The sequence below is a fragment of the Trichosurus vulpecula genome, chromosome 6 (assembly GCF_011100635.1).
Source record: "Trichosurus vulpecula isolate mTriVul1 chromosome 6, mTriVul1.pri, whole genome shotgun sequence".
NCBI lineage: Eukaryota > Metazoa > Chordata > Mammalia > Diprotodontia > Phalangeridae > Trichosurus > Trichosurus vulpecula.
The window spans coordinates 657,653-681,737 of record NC_050578.1 but is presented as its reverse complement, the minus strand read 5'-3'; the positions used below and the strand labels follow the sequence as shown (position 1 = coordinate 681,737).

Genomic DNA, 24,085 nt, shown 5'->3' with positions numbered 1-24,085 from the left:
ATGACTTTATTTTCTGAGATAACCAAAACTGAAACACAACAAAAAATCCATGATGAAGTTCCATATCAATTTTAGCTTTTATCTGTATTTTATCACCTTTTTCATCATTATTACAAGAGCAACAAAAAAAAAAACATTGTTATTCATGCTGTACACAAAAACTGAAATAGATGCCTTTTTTACTCAATCTTTCTTATATATACTCAAATGATTTTATTGTAGTCTATTTCAGCTTATTGTTCTAAGAAATTATTTGTCCTCCATGCCCAGAATGCTTTCCCTCCTCACCTATTCCTCGGAATTCTTCTCTTCATTTGAGATCCTTCTCAAGCACCAGCTTCTGCATGCAGTCTTTCATTTTCCCCCCAGCTCCCAGTGTCCCCAACCTCCCAAAGAACTTTACGTTTGCCTACCTTATATTTATTCTCTTTATACTTCTTGTGAAACTACTTGTTAATGTCCTCATTGTCCCCTCTCCACAGAATGGAAGTTCCATGAAATCCAGTTTCATTCTTTTCATTAATATGACAATATGTACAAGAATACATTGTCATGGATTCTTCATTTGAGAGATAGTTCCTTTACATCTGTATACCCCATGCTGAGCATAGTGCCTGACACCTAATAGGATGGGAGACTGACCTTTATACATTGGACACAGTGTTAACCAAAACATGCCCAGGAGGTCAGGCAAACACAGGTGGTGATACCCCTAGGAGACATGCAGTATACTTATTCTTCTGCCATAGCTAACATGATGGGACTTTTAGGGTATGCTGGGGACTGCTCAGTTAAGGCAGTGTGATCAAGAGGAAAGAGAACTGAACTACAAGTCAGTAGATCTAGGTTAGATCTAGAACCAGGTCTAGATTAGACTAGGGACTCTAAATCCCTTCCAACTCAAACAATCTTTAAGTCTTTTGTTTCTGAGATTCAAGACAGGAAGAAAACAGGAGCTGGAAATTGCATATAATTTCTCAAATTGCATTATCAAATAATAGAACTTCTACAAAGCAACTGTGATATTAATTGCGGGAGTGTGTCAGATACTAATTGAACAATCATTATAGTGAGAGTCACTGATGTGTATCAAGTGTTTTAAATTTGACTGATTCCAACATCCATCAGGAGTCACTTCTGGGGCATGCACTCACCCTCAGTGCATGTGACCCACTTTATAGGTACTCTGACTCAATCACAAGAAACTCAAGGATTTTGTTTTCTAATGATGTCATTTCCACCCTTACAGATGACACGAGAACAGTACATATTGGCCACACAGCAGAATCACCTGCCCCGAACGGAGAATCCTCAATTTTATCCAGTTGGAATTTATGGATGGAGGAAGAGGTGCTTGTACTTTTTTGTCCTCCTGCTTCTGGTTACTGCAATTGTTAACTTAGCCATGACAATATGGATATTGAAAGTGATGAATTTCACTGTGGTAAGTACAGCCACAACCCTACATCTCTCTGCCATTGGTCAAAGATGACCTAGCTGTCTCTTTCAGTTTTCATCTGTAGTTACCATCCTCATTCTGCATATGCATGGTGGAATGCCAAAACCATGCTAGATGTGACTGTCTGCTTCCAATCGCTTTCATCATGATATCAATGTTACTGACTGCTATTTAAGTCAAAAATGAAACTTCAGTTTGCTTTAAAATATTTGTTACTATCATGTTTTCTTTTCTTTGAAAGTTAGGAAACACTTATATCTGTACATGTTAAGTTTTTAATGTTTATAACAGACATATAGGAGGTGATGTTTTTTTTCTAGGTATCTCTTCATACTTATCTAAGTCAGAAAAAAAAGATTAATTTCATTGAAACTATACACAGTATATGTCAATGAAAATAAATGAATAAATATGCAAATTAAGTTGTAGAACCTTACATGAAATCCCTAGCATTTAACAAGACAGAAAAAACAATTAGCAAATAAACAGGATATGAAGCTGTTTTTTGGTCTATGGCCCGTCCCAAGTCTGTCCAAAATTTCTGCCACATCTGACCACCTCTGCATCCTATAATTAAACTTAGTGTCTACACAATTTGGTTTCTAATAACTTTTCATCAATTCTTATAAAAATCTTGCTATATTCTATTTTTTCCTATAAAAATAGCAATAAATATGAGCATTTCCACAAATAAAGAATAGAAAGAAAAGATTGTATATGAAACTGTGAGTCTATTACATGCAGCTTTGTTTTTTTAAAGTATATATTACATTTGACATGGTTGTGCCCATACAGCCTTACTTGTCTGTGCCCCCTTCTGAATTTCCCTTGTTTCCTCTATGTTTGTGTTTCATTGATCCTTTTTTTTCATTTTTCCCTTTTTTTTAGCATCACTGTTACTACTTTATCACTTCCCTCCCTAAATCTTCCACCTCCCAACAGTGAAAGCCCTCTCTTTTAACATATATATGTATATATGTACACAAAGCCAATATACACATTGCTTACATTTGACAATATGTGGCTCATTTTGCACTTACCATCCACCATCTTTCTGCCAAGATCTGGAAATCATGCCTCCTCATCAATCTGCTGTTGTCTTTACCAGCCATCAGATTGATTAGAGTTAAGAAGTCTTTCAAATTCTTTTCCTTTAAAATACCATAGTTATGAAATAAATGTCCTCCTGGCTCTACTCCTCTCTGTCTCTGTTTCTCTGTCTCTGTCTCTGTCTCTCTCTCTCTCTCTCTCTCTCTCTCTCTCTCTCTCTCCAAATCCTCCCAGGTTTCTCTGAATCTCTTATCATTTATCATTTCTTAGAGTATTACAATATTCCATTACATTCATATGCCATAATTTGATGGACCATCCCCCAATGGGTACCTCCTCAGTATCTAATTCTTCACTATATTTGAAACTGGTGTTAAAAACATTTTGTACATTTTTCTCCCTATCCTCCATCCTTTTTTTTTCCCTTTGGGGCATAAGTCTTGTGGTGGTATTATTACTGGGTCAGAAAATATGTGCAGTTTGACAACGTTGCAGGTATTGTTCCAAATTGTTTTCCTAAACAGCCCAACCAGTTCATAGTTCCAAAACTGCATATTATTATTCTTGTCCTCCAACATCCCTTCTTATAATCACTGTTTTCAATTTTTTGTCCTCTCTTCTAGTCTGGTGACCATAAGACAGAACCTCACAGCTGTACTAACTTGCATTTTACTTATTATTAATTTGGAGCATTCCAAATATGGTTGCTGATAAGGTTTTGTATTTTTCATTTTGAAAATTGCCTGTTATCACCATTAACTTTATCTCTTGAGGAAGAGCTTGTGTCCTTATATATTTGAATCAATTCCCTAGGAAGTTTCAGCATCAGACTTTTGTCAAATATAGTTGCTGCAAGTGTGTTTTCCCTACTTGTTTCCCTTTTCAGTTTAAGTGCATTGACTTTTTCTGTCAAAATAATTTAATTTTATGCCACTAGAAATATTTTTTTAAAAAAGCTTTTTTATCCCTTAGTTATATAGTTGTGAATGCTATCTCCATCATTGTTCTAATTTATGGTATAATACTCTATTCTAAGTCAAGTGTACATTTAGAGTGTTTCTTGTTATATGGTGAAAGTTGTTGGTCTAAACCTAATTTCTGCCAGATTGCTTTCCAATTTTTCCAGCTATTTTGGTTTTATAGTGAATCCTCATGCCCTTGGGCTTTCCTAACACTACACTATTGTGTTTCATTCTTTCTGGGTTACATATCTAATCTGTTCCACTGATCATTTTTTCTACCTTTTAAAATTGCTAACAAATTGTTTTTGTCACTTCTTCTCTATAGTATAGTTTGAGATCTGGTACTAGTAGGTCTCCTTACTTCATACTAGTTTTTATTATTTCCCTCCAGATTCTCAAACTAGATTCTTCTGGTTTATTCTTTCTGATGAATTATGTCATCATTTTTGTTTACATCTATAAATTAATGCTGTGGTGTTTTGGTGGTTTGATTTGTATGACCTGAGTTATGGTCCTCTGTTAAGTAGTGGGGATATGTTGGACAAAAATTACATGGTACCTACCTTTAGAGTAGGAGAAAAATACATATATATACACAGATAAATGTAATTTATAACAAGCAATTTCAGAGTAATTTTAGGTGGGAGGGTAGACTATAGAGAAAAGCATTCCCAACTGTGGAGAGTCAGGAAAAGTCCCATACATAGGAAGTACCCTGGAATTCACAGGAATAAGAAGTGAACATGGCCCAAAGACCTTAGTAAAAACTTTGATTCCTAGAAAACATCCCTCAAAAATTGACTGACCCCCGCCCCAGATGCATAGCAACACCCTGTGGTTTGCCCATCAGTCAGAACAGAAATGACATTGAGTTTGTTAAAGAGAAAATTCCCTAGCATTTATGAGCATAGCCTGGTGGTATGACCCTAATTCTTGGATATTTTTAGGAAAGAAAATGAACTTAGAGTTGCTGGAGGTTCCCATAAAAATTTTGGTTTTGTACAAAAATTTTATTTAATATTTTTAGTTTTAAGCATTAATTTTCACAAGAGTTTGAATTACAAATTTTCTCCCCATTTCTACCATCCCCCTCCACCCCAAGATGGCGTATATTCTGGTTGCCCTGTTCCCCAGTCAACCCTCCCTTCTGTCACCCCACTCCCCCCATCCCCTTTTCCCTTACTTTCTTCTAGAGCAAGATAGATTTTTATTCCCCATTGCCTGTATATCTTATTTTCTAGTTGCATGCAAAAACTTTTTTTGAACATCTGCTTTTAAAACTTTGAGTTCCAAATTCTCCCCCCTCTTCCCTCCTCACCCACCTTCCCTAAGAAGGTAAGCAATTCAACTTGAAAGATCATGGAATTCGGGAGAGGTGCTACACGATAGGAGAATGGCAAATGTTCAGTTTTTAAAAAAAAATGAAAGAAAGAAAACCAAGCCTGCAAACCATTATCCAATGAATTGACTTTGTTTCCTTGGGAAATTCTATAACAGATCTTTAGTTTTGTTTTTTTTAACTAGTATTTTTTTTCCAATTACATGTAAAGACAGGTTTCAACATTTTTTAAAATTTTGAGTTCCAGTTTTTTTCCCCTCCCTCACTTTCCCCTCCCTGAGACGGTAAGCATTTTGACTTAGGTTATATATACACAGTCATATAAAGCATTTCCTTAATAACCATGTTGTAACAGAATAAATAGACCAAAAAGGAAAAACAAAACAAAGTGAAAAGTAGTATGCTTTGATCTGCATTCAGACTCCATCACTTCTTTCTCTGGATATGAATGACATTTTCCATCATGAATCCTTTGGAATTGTCTTGGATCATTGTATTGCTGAGAAAAGCTAAGGCATTCACACTTGATCATTGTACAATATTGCTGTTACTGTGTACAATGTTCTCCTGCTTCCACTCATTTCACTTTGCATCAGTTCATGTAACCTTTCCAGGTTTTTTTTTCTTAAATCAGCCTGCTTATCATTTCTTATAGCACAGTAGTATTACATTACAATTATATAACACAGCTTGTTCACCAATTCCCCAATTGATGGGCATTCCCCCAATTTCCAAATTTTTGCCACCACAGAAAGATCTGCTATAAATAGGTTTGTATAAATAGGTCCTTTCCCCCTCTTATTAATCTCTTTGGAATACATACCTAGTAGTGGTATTGCCAATTCAAAGAGTATACACAGTTTGATTGTCCTTCGGCCATAGTTCCATAGTGCTCCCCAGGATGGTTGGATCTGTTCACAATTCCACCAAAAGTACGTTAGTATTCCACTTTTCCCACATCCCCTCTAACATTTATCATTTTCCTGTCTCTGTCATATTGGCTTATCTGACAAAGTGTGGAGTGGTGCCTCACTATTGTTTTAATTTTCATTTCTCTAATCAATAGCGATTTGGAGCTTTTTTTCATATAACTATATATAGCTTTGATTTCTTCATCTGAAAACTGCCTGTTCATGTTCTTTGACCAGTTGTCAATTGGGAAGTGACTTGTATTCTTACAAATTTGATTCATTTCTCTATGTTTGATAAATGAGGCTTTTATCAGAAACACTTGCTATAAAAATTGTTTCCCAGCTTTCTACTTTCCTTCTAATCTTGTTTGCATTGGTTTTGTTTGTGCAAAAAATTTTGACTTAATATAATCAAAATTATACATTTTACATCTCTTAAAACTCTATGTCTTGCTTGCTTATAAATTCTCCCCTTCTCCATAGATCTGAGAGATAAACTATTCCTTGCTGTCCTAATTTGCTTATGGTAATACCCTTTATGTCTAAATCATGTACCCATTTTGCCCTTGTCTTGATGTACCATGTAAGATGCTGGTCTATACCTAGTTTCTGCCAACTTGCTTTCCAGTTTGCCCCGCAGTTTTGGTCAAATAGTGACTTCTTCTACTCTCCTCTTTCTAGGTTTTTATAACACTGCTCTCCTTTGGTTCTTCTTCAACCTATCTGACCACTACTCCATCTCCTTTGCCAGAACCTCTTCCAGCTAGGTGGCACGGCAGATAGAGGATGGGACCTGGAGTCAGGAAAACCTGAATTCAAATCTGGCCTCAGACACTTATGAGCTGTGTGACCCTGGGCAAGTCACTTAATGCTGTTTGCCTCAGTTTCCTCATATACAAAAGGAGCTGGAGAAAGAAATGGTAAACCACTCCAGTATATTTGCCAGAAAACCCCAAATGGGGTCATGAAGAATCAGACATAACTAAAATGACTCAACAACATCTTGCAAATCATACCCCTTAAACTTGGGTATCCCTAAGCCCTCTTTTGGGCTCTCTTCTCTCCTCCTTCTATACTATTTCACTTAGTAAGCTTATGAGCTGCTGTGGTTACAGTTATCATCTCTAGTCATGTAACTCCCAGTTCTCCTTAACTAGCACTGACTTCTCTACCAACCTCCTTGCCTCTCACACCACCTTTTAAACATCTTTAACTGGATATCCTTGGGATATCTTAAACTAAACATGTGCAAAATGGAACTCATTATTTTTCTTCTAAAACCACAGATAGGGAACCTGTAGCCTCAAGGCCACATGTGGCCCTCTAGGTCCCCAAGTGTGGCCCTTTGACTGAATCCAAACTTCACAGAACAAATCCCCTTAATAAAAGAATTTGTTCTATAAAACTTGGATTCAGTGAAAAGGCCTCACTCAAGGATGTAGAAGGCCACATGTGGCCTTGAGGCCATAGGTTCCCCTACCCTGTCCCTCCCTACCTTCCACCATCCCCATTACTATTGAGAGCAAACACCATCATCCTCACAATTTCCAGGCTCCAAACCTATGTGTCATCCTCATAGGATTTTGTTATTATTTTTGTCTATTTCTAAAAAAAAGCAACCTGTTCTGTTGGTTATTTGATTGCTATAATATTAAATCCATAAACTGATTTAGGAAATATTATCCTTTCAAATTATATTGACCTGGCTTAAGCATGGGCAGTTTATAGCTCTACAATTATCTGTGGCTTGCTTTATTTCTTTAAAGATTGCTTTGTATTTCTTTCCATGTCAGTTCAGACCATGTCTTGGTTGGTAGACTCCCAGCTATTTTGGACTTTCTGCAGCTATATTAAATGGAATTTCTTTTCCTGTCTCTTCCTGCTGAATATTGCCAGTAATATACAGAAAGAATGATGGTTCTTATGGGTTTATTTTATTTCCTGATACTTTACTGAAGTTACTGTTCAATTATTTTTAATTGAATCTCTGGGGTTCCCTAAGTACAGCATCCTATCATCTGCAAATTGAGATAAATGTGTTTTTTGTTTGGCTGTGTATATCCTTTCCATTTTTCTTGTCTTCTTATAATTGCTGCATTTCTCTAACTATATCAAATAAGAATGGTGACAACAAACTTCTAGCTTTGTCTTCAACAGATGAAACCACATAAAATACTTTCTTAACACTTAATGTTATATGCATATTGATGATCATTATTATTTCTGTTGTTGCTGTGGTTATTATATCTGATCCTATTGGAAAGATCCCTAGCATTTCACCATTACAGATTGTGCTTATAAATACTGTTTACCATATTAAAGGAAGGTTCGTTTATTCCTATGCTTTTTACTTTCCTACTACTAATAATTGCTAGCATTTATGTCATGCTTTAAGGTTTGCAAAGAATTTACAAATGTTATGTCATTTGTTCTTGACGACAAGCCTAGGAGGTAGGTACCATTATTATCCCCATTTTACAAATGAAGAAACTGAGGCAGATAGCAGTTAAATGACTTGCCCAGAACCACACAGCTGGTCAGTGTCTGAGGCAGGATTTGAGCTGGGTCCAGCAGACTCCAGGTCAAGCACTCTGTTTGCCTCAGGGAAAGTCAAATCGCCTGTAGATATGCTAAGATTCAACTGTCTAGACAAGTCCAGTCACCAAGCATTTATTGGGTGACCTCTATGTCCCAGGCATCATGCTAAGCACTGGGGATATACAGCAAGATGGAAACACTTTTTGTTCTCAAGGACCTTGCCATCTTTGTGAGCGAGGTGACATGCCAGTAACTGTCTGAAAATAGTCTCTAAGACTAGTAAGTGCAAAGGAGATTCTGGCCTGTATGAAGTTCCCTGTACCAGTGAAATCACAGACCCAGTCCCTGCTCCTGTGGGGCTAGACTACCTTTTAGACACAGAAGATATTTCCCAATGAAGAATGAAACAAGCTTTCTACCCAAACAAACAAACAAAAACAAAACCACTCCACCACACCATGCACCACAAAATACATTCTCCAGAGGCAATTAAGCATCACTACTAACTAGCATCATTAGTACAGATGTGTGTCTTAACTCCAGTTATTTGGACCCAACATCACCTATTGTATTTGTCTCTAGTTTCTTTGCTGTTTCATGTTGCCTTTATTTATGTTACTGTGACTACATTATTTCTCATATCATTAGTATGGTAAATTGATTTCCTGTTTCTGCCTTCTTTGTTCTGCATCATTTAATACACATTTTCCCAAATTCCTCTCAATTCTTCTGGATTTTGAGGCATAGGCCTGAGATGTAAGTTTTTGTTGTTTTTCAGCCTTTTTACATGTCCAACATTTGATGACCCCATTTGGGGTTTTCTTGGCAAAGAGCCACTGGAGTGGTTTACCATTTCCCTCTCCATGTATGTGAATAGTGACTCTGCTAATGACTACGGTGGGAAAGTCATGTCTCTGGGCCTTAGCTCCTCATAAAATGTGGGGATTGGGATACATGCCCTCTCAGGTACCTTACAATTCTAAATAGATGATCTTATGAATTCCAAGTTATTTTCCTGAATGGTTGAACCAAATAAGAACTCAACCAGATGTGAATTTGCATACCACTCCAATAGTAAATGCTTCCATATTTGCCGATTTGATGCATGTGCAGAGGTACTTTAGAATTACCCCTTACAGGTCTTTTTTTTATTTGCTTTGCTTGCCTATCACTTTAATGAGAAATAACCCATAATCTTTAGATTGTGTCAATTTTCTATAGATTTTTTGATGTCAGAGAGTTCTCAAAGATTGTTATGTAATTTCTTTCTCAATCCATATTCATTTGTTTTGTTCTAGCTAAATTGATTTCTATTTTTATGTAATTGAGATTGTCTATTTTGTCTCTTCTAAAATCCTTTGTTCTACATGGGTTAATGAGTCCTGCCCCTAACCACACTTGGGAAAGGCAGAGTCTCTTCTTTTTGATAGCATGATCATTATTTTTATGTTTTTTTTTAAATTTCTTTGAGCTTGGGAACTCGTGGCATGGAAATCTCTCCTATGAAATATAGGTCAGCAACGAGCCTATGACTTATGGTCTAAGAGAATTCCCTATGACTCTGAGAGGGTATGTAACTTGACCATAAGCACACAGACAGTATATGTCAGAGAAAGGATCTGAACCTAGATTTTCCAGGTATTGAAGATGATACTCTACTAAGCACTAACTTAACACATTGAGTGAAGCCACATCTTCTTGGTATCATTTTTATATTGAGAACATTTATCCACTTATGCTTTATTGGCATACACGATGTAAGAGGCTGGGCTAAGACCATTTTCTGGCCATCTGCTCTCCAAAAGTATACTATTTGCTCCTTTGTCATATAATTTGATATCTGCCAACTCCATCTCTTCCTGGTCTCATTCAATATTTCCCATTATATTCTGGACTTTCTATTTCTCCATATAAACAGTCTATCATTGGTCCACACTTCTTCATTTAAGTCGTGTGGTAAAAAATTTTGTAGATCAATGTGAATCATATCATGATTTTTAAATGTGTTGGTTCATCCCAGCTATGGCTATTTACTTTCACCTTTTATTTAGGCTAAGTCTCCCATAATTTGTGAAACTTGCTTTTGTGGGTGTATTTATTTTAGCCTAGTATATTGTCAGTAGGCTATTTCCAAGATGCATTCTATGGTTATTTTTAAAGCATTGTTTTGTCCATGTCTTTGCATTCCCAGGTCCTTGCACATAGTATGCAGATTGTAAATATTTATCCAGTTGCAGACTTGAATCTTAACATGTGCATGAGTAAGAGGACTGTTTGTGGATCAGAAAGGGTCAGGTCATTAGTAGAGTTTCTCCTAATGATTGTCTTCAATCACCTTTTATTGGGACTTCTCGTAAATGCTGATATATTTGCTTGTCAGTCACGTTCACTGCCAAACTTTTGGACTAAATTGGATTTAATGAGCTTAAGCCCATTAATGCTTCTCCTAATAATTTTCCTTGACCATTATTGGCTTGACTTTGCAGTAAACATGGACATATTGGACTGTCAGTCATGGTGGCTGTCAAATTTTTGGAATGAAATTGTTTTAATGAGCTTTTCCTCCTCAATCATAATTAACTGCCTCCTTTATGGGTGATGTCCAGCTTGCACAGGATTTAGATGCTTGTGGCAAAAATTCTACCAGAAGTATCTATCAATGAGCAGCTCCATTTGTATCCCTGAAACCTTGTGGAAATCATACCTACTTCTGCCCTTTGTGAAGTCACCAGGGACTACTAGAGAAAAAAAATCTAAATCATACAATTGTTAAAACTTCTGGTAATGAGCATTGCATTTGTGGTTATGAGACTAGAATGGGGATGTCAAGACTGATCAGTCCTGCAGAGGGATCAAAGGGTGGGTCATTCCTCGGCCCAGATGGAATGTGATTCAGAGTTATAATTGCATCTGAAGGGAGGCATATGAAAAATGTCCTGGGCAGCTCATTCACGTCTGACTCCATGTCAGGAAAGGAAACTTCCCAGCAGCAGGAGGGAGCTCTCTGGAATCTCATTTGAATAATCTATGCATAAGCATTAAAGAAGACCAGAATGATCTGGCACATGGATGAAAGGCTCTGCCTAGAATGCACTGCTGCCACTGCTGAGACAGTCCCTGTCCTCAAGCTACTTACAATCTTTTTTTTGTTTTCAATACAAAACTTCTATTGGTAACTTTGTTAATTGCCTCAATTTTTTTGTAGTCCACTCCTACCTCCTCCCAGAGAATCACTGAATATTAAAAAGAATGTTTTAAAAGAAAAAAAGAGAGAAGAGGAAAAGTAAGTCAGCAGAACTACTGAAGATGTAGGGGTTTTTGGAAACCTGACCATCTATCCAATATTTTACATTCCTGGTCACCCACATATCTTTGTAGAAGTGGTGAGGAGAGGCAAAGTAGAGAATCTCCTCCTGTCTTTGAGGCCAGGCTTAATTCTTGGGGATTTTGCAACATCATTATAAAGTGTTTTGTGCTTATTCTTTCCATTCATTTTGTAGTCATATATAATATTTGCTTGGGCCTCCTTTCTTCAATTTACATCATCTCACGTCTTTCTAGGTTTCTCTGTATTGATCATATTCATTGCCTTCTTGCTACTGCTGCTACTGAGAACAAGAATATTAATAATGATGATAGTAAAGTGAGCATTTCTATGGTGCTATAACATACACAAAGTACAGTACGTATATTATTATATTTCATCTTCTTAAGCTTCTTAGAACCAGGAGAACATTTATATAATAACAAAAGTGTTCTAAAGACAAATCACTTTTTAAAAAAGTTAGATATTCTTAAACAACCACAATTCAAGAGGACTCAGGATGAAAAATAATGCTCTCCTCCAGATAGATGATAAACTCAAAGTGCAGATTGATACACACACACACATACACACACGCACACACACAGATAAAGATATATAGATAGATAGACAGACAGACAGATAGATAGAGGGATGGATGGTTGGATGGATGGATAGACAGACAAATACGGGTGGCATAGCTAAAGGGGAGATTTGTTTTGCTTGGCTATACATGTTTGTAACAGGTTTTATTTTTCTTGCTTTCTAAATTGAGAAAGATCTGAAAATGAGAGAATTTGGAGCTGAAAATTTAAAACAAAATGAGTTTTAAAAGAAATGTAAACTCCTTGAAAGCAAAGGCTCTTTTAGTCTTGTCTTTATCCCTCCCATTTTTAGTATGGTGCCTCAAATATTGCAATTGCATACTAAAATCTTATTGATTGATTATTTGACAGGTCCAGGGTCCTGACTCCACATTCTCTTCTGCCAAATTTCCCACAGGTTCAGTATTTTTTGTATTTCAAGTCTGTAAATCTCTCTCTCAAAATCTCAACAAAGAGAACAAATTTTCTACAATCAAATCAATTTTTCCTATTTTGTTAATTATAGAGGAGGTTAAGTTGTTTTTTGTTGTTGTTTTTGCTGTTTGTTTTGCTTTGAGAGTTATATTTTTGCATTGAAAACTTTAATTTTTAGCCCAAATAAACTTCTGTTTTTGGAGGGGGGAAGGCAAGGCAATTGGCATTAAATGATTTGCCCAAGGCCACACAGCTGGTACGTGTGACAAGTGTCTGAGGCCGGATTTGAACTCAGGTCCTCCTGACTCCAGAGCTGGTGCTCTACTCACTGCACCACTTAGCTGTCCCCCAAATACATTTCTAATTTTTTTCTTTTATCAATTTTACCTCTCTTTCAATCCATTCCTGAGTTTCTTCCTTTCTCTAGGATGTCCACCATGTTATGTCTTTTGTTTAGTGCTACTCATTCATTTTCCATCCTACCATAACCTTTGCTAAATGTCCTTTGATATTGCTTTGTAATTTTTATATATTTTTATTATCATTTCTGTTCATCTGCTGTGTGATGAGATTTTTGTGAATATTTTTATTTTGATATCCTTGGTGTTTGGGGCCTTTTCCTTGTTACTTTACCTTTATTCACTTTCCGGTTCTTTCTTCTTTATTGATCTTTAGACCCAAAGCTTCCTCGGCCTTCTCATGAAGAATATGGAGGTTTTTGGCTTGTGGCCCTGCCCTGAGTAACCAGTTGGATATGGAGAAGGATATGAGGAGAACAGGCTGCGGCTATTTTTCCAGTCTCCTCTCTTTAAGGCCTGATGTTAACACCTGCACTGGAACTTTTTTTTTCAGTTTTTCTCTCTGCTCTCATTTCTTTCAGTTGGCTGGACAGGATCAGCAACTTGCCGTCTGTTGTAGAATAGGAGTCAGGGCTCATATCTGGGCAGAGGCCAGCAGTTTTAGAGCATCAGCACTCCAGAGCTAGTTCTCATTCAAGTTTGTGCTTGCTACCCTGGACATATGGAAGGGGATTAAGCATGGGCACTAAGGCAGATCTATAGGTCATTCACTTCACTTAGTTGATGAGTTCCTTAGTTGATAAGGCTTTTAACTTGCCTGTGGGTTTATCTTTCATCATTGTAAATCTATCACATGATTTTTTGGTTCTAGTTTGAAAAGCGAAGAGATTGCAGAAAATGTCTTGTCTTCCATCTTGCTGATCATGTGATCTAGGAAAGCAGTTTGCTTAAACCCAGTAGAAGCACCAAAAAGTCAGGGCAAAGGTGACAATACACACCATTACCCTCCATTTTATTGGTTGGCTATGTGAAACTAGTGTCCTTGATCACAGCACAATGATCTATGCTTACTAAGTCATTTCCAGTCTTTTCTTGCATCACTGTTTCAGACATCTCTGATTATGTAGATGAAAGTGCTTCCTCTTCTGATTCATAGCCCATCTGTAACTTAGTAGACATCTTGGAAAGTTCCTGTTGACCCCAAAATCATCACTCTGTAGTTAAACTTGGTCATGAGCCTCTCTATACTTAGACTTTTCTTAGGACAATAATCATAAAGCCCATGGCTGGGCTTCTGCTTGAAACTTTCCTAAATTCGTATAACCTACTAAGAAAGGTGGCAATTGGTTTCCAAAACACAGGGTGACCTCCCTGTCTGAATAAAGCATTTAAGATTGACTTTGTCATATTTTTGCTTTTTAACAAAAAGAATTTCACCTTGAAAATATGAGTATTTTTTCCTTTCCAAATTGATAGTAGCTTGTATAAGCATGCTTCTAATTGAAATCATCTAAAATGAGTAATTTGCTTTTGTGAATGAAAAGATAAAACATTACAAAGAAATAGAGCTAAAAAGAAAATTAATTTGATTTCATGAAACGTATCAGTTCTTTCTGGATAATAATTGTATTAAACATGGAATGAAGAGCAATAGCCTTTCTTTTAGCCTTACTACTTACTTGAAATTCATGATCACCAAATCTGTCTCCCAAGGGCATTTTGTGAGAAATCATCACCACAGTTAGTAATTGGAACAAGAGCAGTGACACGTCAAAGTTCAGCAGAGCCAAGCATTTCATTTTCCTTGTGCTCCTGGCTGCTGGATGAGGATTTTCTTCCAAAGTAAGACAAGTATGAAATATATACACAATATTATTGTGATAAAACTCTACAAGAGTTGTAAAATGACTAGTTAATGAGATCAAGAACTGACTTCAATAAACCATGACCTGCATCTTTATCCCAAAAAACCTACCTATTTCCCCCAATATACATCCATCCATCTATTGATCTGTACTGAATATGTCTGAGGGTGAAATAATTAAACTTTATTGAGTCTATAGGCTATAATGTTTTAAGAGATTATTGTATACTGGGTGAATAGGGGTAGTATTACATAAAATGTCATGATTATTCTCCACTGGTAAAGTAAAATTGTATTGCCTGATTGGTATCCCAGGCAGATGAAGCATAACTGAATCACCTGTGTCCTCTTTACATGTACAATCTATGGTGTATCAGTGTTAGCATGTATTTGTTTGGGGTTTAAATTAATATGTAGAGGCATTATGTTATAGAGGAAAGAGCAGTAGATTTGGGGTTAGAAAAGATGAGTTATACTCCTGGCTGAAATTCTTGTGACAAGTCACTGTGCCTCTGTTTTCAATTCTGTACAAAGATATAATTGGACAAATAATAACTGGTAGTAATTAGACCTAGTATTTAGTGTTTGACAAATGTAAGAAGAATAATTGCTGGGGTGTGGACACTTTATCACAAAAGCTGATGAAAAAAACTGAAAACATTTGGGCAGAAATTAGATTCAGAGCAGTAGGTTTAGCCTATATAGTGCTTTAAGAACCATGGATTAGGTAAATGTAAAATGTGAAAATGCTACCAAAATGTAAGCTTACATAACTATGAAAAAATAGAGGTGAATAAAAAGAGTTGCATTACTAGGGCTAGGAAGAACATTCTTAACCAAACAAGTGATAGATGTCATCTTAAAATATAAAATAGATAATATTGATAACATTTTTAAAAAAAACCTGCTGCATGAAGAAAATCAATGCAGCTGGAATAAGAAGAGAAGCAGTGAATTGGGGAAATGCAACAAAATCACCAATATCCAAAATAATTAAGCAAGTGATAGAAATATATAAGAAATAGGACCACCCTCAACTAGGTTAGTGGTCAAATGACATGAAACAATATTCTTTTTAAAAAGTTATTGTGTCTATCAACAAGCATGAAAGAGTGCTCCAAATTACTATAAGAGAAATACAAATTAAAACAACACTGATATTTTACTTCACTCTACCTGCAAGATAAAAGGCAAAGAGGATAAGTACTGGAAGGGATAGGGGAAGAGAAGTGTACTCATGTACTGTTGAGGCTATGAACTGGTCAAACCACTGTGTAAAATTGTGTTAAGTATAAACTTTTTAAAAGGTGGCTGTGGTACAGCCAAAATGGGGCATACAGGCCAGGATCCAGCTGAGCTCTCCCAACATTCATCTCTAAATGACTTTAAGATAATGCCTCAAATCAAATTTTGGAGTGGCAAAGCCCACAAAAGGTCAGAGGGAGACATTTATCTACTCCAAGACAACTTAGGAGGACCACTGTAGAGGTCTATAACATCAAAATGGGCATAGGCCTCTAGCATGGAAAGAGTGGCAGCAGTGGGCCTTAGAGACAGCCTTGGCAGCAGCAGCAAGAAAAGCTTCAAAAGTTCTCAGTCTAGAGATGGTAAGGGGGTCTGAAAAATGATCAGAAAAAGATTACAAGGAACCCTTTCCTGGCACTGGGTACAGCTGGCACTGATTGACAATGCTGTTGTACATAAGCAATTTTAGGTCACAGTTCTAAGGTGGAGAGAAGTGCTTCTGATTGGTCGCAAGGCAGTATGGTAGCTGGTGACAGTTCCATGGCCAAGAGGGTTAGTGGTACTTGTGGCTGCAGGGGAACAGAGTTCCTTCCTGAGCAAAGACCAGAGTGTGTGCAGACCAGGAGAGCAATGACAACAGTTCTCCCAGGATAACAACGCCTTGGAAGCACTGAAAACTTGCAGGCCTCAAGAAATGGCTCTGAAAAGAGCAACGTGAAAAGCCACAAGCTTGGCGTACTATTTGCTCTCCGGTTTTGTTTTGTTTTTTCTTTCTCACGGTTCCTCCCATTTGTCCTAATTCTGCTATACAACATGACTGATGTCAAAATATGTTGAATAAGAATGTATATGTAGAGCCTATATTGGATTACATGGCTTCTTAGGGAGGGAAGAGGAGAGGGAGGTGGAGAAAATTTAAAACTTATGGAAGTGAATGTTGAAAACTAAAAACAAATTAACTATTTTATTAAAAAAAAAGCTTGAGTTACCTCCCCACCTCCAGGTGAGCAAAGCCCAAGTTTAATATAAAATTTAAAGTAAAGAAATAGGCTGGAAAAATGAACAAACAAAAAACCTTGAACATAAAAAAGCTACTTTAGTGACAGGGAAGACTGAGACAAATGGGGGTAAATGTGGAAAATAAGTACAAACAACACCTCAAAAAAATGTTATTTGGAGGGGTGGAGCCAAGATGGCAGCTGGTAAGCAGGAACTACTGCAAGCTCCGCACCGAGTCCCTCCAAAAACCTATAAAAAATGGCTCTGAACCAATTCTAGAATAGCAGAACCCGCAAAACAGCAGAGGGAAGCAGGGCTCCAGCCTAGAACAGCCTGGATGGTCTCTGGGTGCGGTCTATCTTACATGGAGCTGGGAGCTGGGAGCTGGGAGCTGGGAGCTGGGAACAGAGTGGAGCAGAGCCCAGCCTGAGCGGCATGGACCATCCAGACCAGAAGCTGGGCGGAGGGGGCCCTAGCGCCCTGAATCAGTGAGCTGCGGCAGTTACGAGACTTCTCAACCCACAAACACCAAAGACTGCGGAGGTTAGTGGGAAAAGCTGCAGGAGTAGAAGGAGTTCGCGGTTCGGCTTCCAGCCCTGGGGGCAGCGGAGGTGGGGCAGCTACAGCTGTTGTTACTTCCGGCTCCAGGCCCACCTGGTGGGAGGAATTAAGTGGCGGATCAGAGCAGGAGTGCAACAGCCTGCTGAAGATTTAAGCCTAGTCTGGGTTGGGGGTTGGGGAAGGAGCAGTGCTGGTGTGGCAGAGCTGGCACCTCCGCCCCAAACGTGGAACATAGAACTCTCTAGTCTACAAGTAGTCATACCCCACTGAAAAACTCAAAGGTCAAGTTGGTTGGCTGGGAATATGGCCAGGCAGTGAAAACGCACCGAGATTCAGTCTCAGACTTTGCATTCTTTCTTTGCTGACAAAGAAGACCAAAACATACAGACAGAAGAAGTAAATAAAGTGCAAGAACCTACACCAAAAGCCTCCAAGAAAAATACAAACTGGTCCCAGGCCATGAAAGAGCTCAAAAAGGATTTGGAAAAGCAAGTTAGAGAAGTAGAGGAAAAATTGGGAAGAGAAATGAGAAGGATGCAAGAAAACCATGAAAAACAAGTCAATGACTTGCTAAAGGAGACCCAAAAAAATACTGAAAAATACACTGAAGAAAACAACACCTTAAAAAAACAGACTAACTCAAATGGCAAAAGAGCTCCAAAAAGCCAATGAGGAGAAGAATGCCTTGAAAGGCAGAATTAGCCAAATGGAAAAGGAGGTCCAAAAGACCACTGAAGAAAATACTAATTTAAAAATTAGATTGGAGCAAGTGGAAGCTAGTGATTTTATGAGAAATCAAGATATTATAAAACAAAACCAAAGGAATGAAAAATGGAAGATAATATGAAATATTTCATTGGAAAAACCACTGACCTGGAAAATAGATCCAGGAGAGATAATTTAAAAATTATTGGACTACCTGAAAGCCATGATCAAAAAAAGAGCCTAGATATCATCTTTCAAGAAATTATCAAGGAGAACTGCCCTGATATTCTAGAGCCACAGGGCAAAATAGAAATTAGAAAGAATCCATCGATTCGCCTCCTCAAATAGATCCCAAAAAGAAATCTCCCAGGAATATTGTCACCAAATTCCAGAGCTCCCAGATCAAGGAGAAAATACTGCAAGCAGCCAGAAAGAAACAATTTGAGTATTGTGGAAACCCAATCAGAATAACCAAAGATCTGGCAGCTTCTACATTAAGAGATCGAAGGGCTTGGAATGCGATATTCCAGAGGTCAGTGGAGCTAGGATTAAAACCTAGAATCACCTACCCAGCAAAACTGAGTATCATGCTCCAAGGCAAAATATGGATTTTCAATAAAATAGAGGACTTTCAAGCTTTCTCAGTGAAAAGACCAGAACTGAATAGAAAATTTGACTTTCAAACACAAGAATCAAGAGAAGCATGAAAAGGTAATCAAGAAAAAGAACAAGAAAAAGAAATTGCAAGGGACTTACTAAAGGTGAACTGTTTTGCTGACATTCCTACATGGAAAGATGATGTGTATGATTCAGGAGACCTCAGTATTAGGGTAGCTGAAGGGAATATGCATACATATATGTTTATGTATATATATGAGTGAATGTGTATGTATGTATATATATATGTGTGTATATATATATACATATATATACATATATATACATATATACATATATATATACATACATATATATATACATATATATACATATATATATACATATATATATATATATATACAGAGAGAGAGAGAGAGAGAGAGAGAGAGAGAGAGAGAGAGAGAGAGAGAGAGAGGGAGAGAGCAGACACAGGGTAAGTTGAAGATGAAGGGAAGATATCTAAAAGAAATAAAATTAAATTAAGGGATGAGAGAGGAACATACTGAGAGAGGGAGATAAGGAGAGATAGAATGGGATGGATTATCTCCCATAAAGGTGGCAAGATGAAGCAGTTTTGTGGGAGGAGAGGAGAGGGCAGATGAGGAGGGAATGAGTGAACATTACTCTCATCAGATTTGGCCTAAGGAGGGAATCCCATACATACCCAATTGGGAATCTTACCCCACAGGAAAGAAGAGGGAAGAAGATAAAAAAAAAATGGGGGGGATGATGGAGGGGAGGGCAGATGGTGGTGGAGGTAATCAAAAACAAACACTTTTGAAAGGGACAGGGTCAAGGGAGAAAATTCAATAAAGGGGGATGGGTTGGGAAGGAGCAAAATATAGTTAGTCTTTCACAACATGAGTATTTTGGAAGGGTTATACATAATTATACACATGTGGCCTATGTTGAATTGCTTGACTTCTTAGGGAGAGTGGGTGGGAAGGGAAGAGGGGAGAGAATTTGGAACTCAAAGTTTTAAAAACAGATGTTCAAAAACAAACAAAAATGTTTTTGCATGCAACAAGAAAATAAGATACACAGGCAATGGGGCATAAAAATTTATCTTGCCCTAGAAGAAAGGAAGGGAAAAGGGGATGGGAGGGGAGTGGGGTGACAGAGGGGAGCACTGACTGGGGAACTGGGCAACCAGAATATACGCCATCTTGGAGTGAGGGGGGAGGATAGAAATGGGGAGAAAATTTGTAATCCAAACTCTTGTGAAAATCAATGCTGAAAACTAAATATGTTAAATAAATTTAAAAAAATAATAATAAAAGCAATAAGTTTGGGAATTCAAAAAAAAAAGTTATTTGGACTCAAGGCCAGCAAGAATTCCTGGAAGAGATAAGAGTGGTAGAGGGAACATTGGGAAAAGAAATGAGTGATACAAAAAAACAAAATATGAAAAGAGAATTAACAGATTGGTTAAAAAGTGGGGGGGGCACAAAAATACTGAAGAAAAGAACACCTTAAAAAACAGAACTGGACCATTGGTAAAAGAGGCACAAAAATTCACTGAAGAAAAGACCTCCTTTAAAGCAGAACTGGCCAAATGAAAAAAGAGGCGCAAACATTCACGGGAGAAAAGAAGTCCTTAAAAAGCTTAATTGACCAAATGGAAAAAGCAGTGCAACAGCTCACTTAAGAAAATAATTCCTTAAAAACTAGAATTTGGCAAGTGGAAGCTAAAGATGCCATCAGCCATCCAGAAACAGTAAAACAAAGTCAAAAGAATGAAAAAAAATGGAAGAAAATATGAAATACAACTCATTGGAAAAACAACTGATATGGGAAATAAAGAAGATATAATTTAAGAATTATTGGGCTATTTGAAAGCTGTGATCAAGAAATTATTAAGGGAAAATGCCCCAGTATCTTAGATCTAAATGACAAAATAGAAATGGGAAAAAAATGCGCAGATCATCTCCTGAGAAAGATCCCAAAATGAAAATTCCCCAAAATACTATAGCTACATGTGAGAGCTACCAGGTCAAGGAGAAAATATTTCAAGCATCCAGAAAGAAATAATTGAAATACCATGGACCCACAGTCAGGATCACACAAGATTTAGCCGCTTCCACATTAAAGGAGTAGAGGGCTTAGAATAGGATATTCCAGATGACAAAGACATTAGGATTACAACTAGAAATCACTTGCTGAACAAAATTGAATATAATCCTTCAGGGAACAAAATGCAAAGTTAATGAAATAAGGACTTTCAAGCATTCTTGATTTAAAAAAAAAGACTGGAGCGCAATAGAAAATTTGACATACAGACAACTCAAGAGTATAAAGTTAAACTGTCCACATTGCTATATGAGAAGGTGATACATGTATCTTAAGAACTATATCATTATTAGGGCAGGTAGAAGGAGTATACATAGATAGAGGGCACAGCTGTGAGTTTTTTATGTTGGGATGATCTCCCCCAAAAATTTAGGGGTGAGAAAGAGAATGTAGTGGAACAAAGGTGAAAGGAGAGGTAGAATGGGGAAAATTTGGGAAAAGCTTCTATAATGAAGGAGGAAATGGCGGGGGGGCAGACAATGCTTGAATCTCACTCTCATTGGAATTGTTTCAAAAAAGGAAGAATATATATACACACTTAGTTGGGTATAGAAATCTATCTTACACAATAAGGAAATGGTAGGGGAAGGGCATAAGAATTATGGGGGAAGAGGTGATAAAAGGGAGATCAGATTAAGGGAGGCATTGGTTTGAAGTAAAACAGACTTTTGAGGAAGGACAGGATAAAAAGAGAAGGATAAACAGAAAAAAAGAAGGAGGGAGATACACAGTTAGTAATCATAGCTGTGAATGTGAATAGGATAAGATCACACTTAAAACAAAAGAAAGTAGCACAATGGATTAGAAACCAGAATCCAAAAATATGTTGTGTGTGAGACACACTTGAAACAGAAACACATATGAAGTTAAAATAAGGGACTGGAAAAGAATATATTATGCTTTAACTGAAGTAAAAAAGGCAGGGGTAGCAATCATGATCTCAGACAAAACAAAAGTAAAAATAGATCTAACTGAAAGAGATAATCAGGACAACTATATTTTGCTAAAAAGATACCATATACAATGCAAAAAAATTACAGCAAGTTTCTCTGATAAAGGCCTTATTTCTCAAGCATATATGGAACTAAATCAAATTTATGAAGTAATAATAGCTATTCTTCAATTGATAAGTGGTCAAATGATATAAGGAGGCAGTTTTCAGAAGAAAAAAATCAAATCATATGAACAAATGCTCTAAATCACTATTGATTAGAGAAAGGCAGATTAAAACCTGTCTGAGGTACCACCTCACACCTATCAGAAATGACAAATGCTGGAAGGGACAAGGGAAAATAGGTACATGAATGAACTGTTTGTGGAGGAATATTTTCTGTTATGGAAAACAATCTGGAACTATGCCCAAAGGGCTATAAAACTGCGCCATACCCTTTGACACAGAAATACCACCACTAGGTCTGTACCCCTAAAGAAACCAAAGAAAAGGACTTATAAATACAAAAATATTTATAGTAGTTCTTTTTATGTTGGCAAAGAATTAGAAATTGAGGGGATGTTCATCAAGCGGAAAATGGCTGAATAAGTTGTAGCACTTGATTATGATGGCATACTGTTGTGCTATAAGAAATGATGGGGGTGGGGTTCAGAAAATCATTGCAAAACATAGATGAACTGATGGAACTGAAGTGAGAAGAAGCAGGAAGTCATTATGCACAGTAACATCAAAATTATAATGATAATCTGCTTGAAAGACTTGGCTATTCTGATCAATACAATAATCTGAAACAACTCCAAAGACTCATGGAAAAAAGAAATGCTATCTACCTCCAGAGAGAGAACTAATGAACTATGAGAGCAAATTGAAGCATAAGTTTCTCACTTTTTGGTGTGTTATTTTACAACATAGCTAACGTGGAAATATGTTTTACATAATTTAATACATATAATTAATATATTATTTGCCTTCTCAGTAAGTGGGATGGAGGGATAGAGTCTGAAACTCAAAATTTAAAAAGAAAAATGTTAAAAATAATTCTTAGAAGGATGCTGAATTGTACATACGCTTTGAGAGCTTAATAGCACTACCGGGCACACATTCCAAAGAAGTCAAAGATAAAGACAACAATCACACATGTACAAAAAAAAAAGATTTTAACACTATTTTGGTAGTAGCAAACAACTTGACTTGTAAAGTCAATGTGAATGTTCATTGATTGAGGAATGGTGGAACAAAATATCATATGTGAGCAAATGTAATAGAATGTTGCTGTTCTGTAAGAAATGCTGACTGAAGAATACAGAGTAGCAAGGAATGTTTTATGCATTGATGCAAAGAGAAGAAACCAGAAGCAAGAGAAGAGTCAGTTTACATAATTACAATAACATAATGGAAAACAACATGGACAGATTCCAAAGATCTGATCGATGCAATGACACATCATGACCTAAGAGCACTGAGAGCAAAACATAACTCTTCTAAGCAGAGCAGTGGTGGACTGTAAGTGGGGCATGCATATTTAGACACGGTCAATATAGATTTATGTTGCTGAACAATATATTTTTGTTACAAAGGAAGTCTCTATAGGCAGCAGAAGGGAGTATAATTGAAAAGTATCAAGTTGTTGTTTGTTCTTTTTTTCAAAGAGGACCGATGGCATCATGGTCTTGACTCATTTATGAATTGGATTCAAGTGAGGCAGGGTTGCACAAAATCATCAGGTTACTCTGTCTTCAAGAGTCATCAAAGTCCAGTGGCAGGACAATAGTCAGGATGAATGGCGATGGTCCAAGATGCAGTGGATGACCCTGTATCTTCCATAGCTCACCAAGTTCTAAGCACACATTGTTCCCATCTGTCTGTTCTACTGGTGGCCATCTTCCCATTCTTCGGGTACACATCCTTCTAACTCACTGACAGGTTTGAGGCTGTCATTTACCCCCAACCTGGTTTAGCCCATCTGCCAAGATGGTTTGGCCAGAGTGTAGCTGCTGAATATCCTATAGCTTCTTGGAACCACAGGTAAGAGTTTGGAGAAAGGTGGGTACCAAAGGGGGATGGACAACCTTGAAATGTGCTCAGAAGCCTCACACCAGAGGTTTTGGTCCTTCCTGAACAGCACTTACACCTCAGGTGTCAAGTATC

The 24,085-nt window shown here is 37.2% G+C and overlaps 1 protein-coding gene across 1 annotated transcript in view; it reads left to right on the top strand.

Moving 5' to 3' along the window:
• SGCZ (sarcoglycan zeta) overlaps positions 1–24,085 on the top strand; it is a 144,585-nt gene that overhangs the window by 4,748 nt on the left and 115,752 nt on the right. Inside the window, exon 2 of the mRNA XM_036764592.1 lies at positions 1,246–1,444. Within this exon, the coding sequence (XP_036620487.1) occupies positions 1,246–1,444 (199 nt within the window). The remainder of the gene's footprint in view (positions 1–1,245; positions 1,445–24,085) is intronic.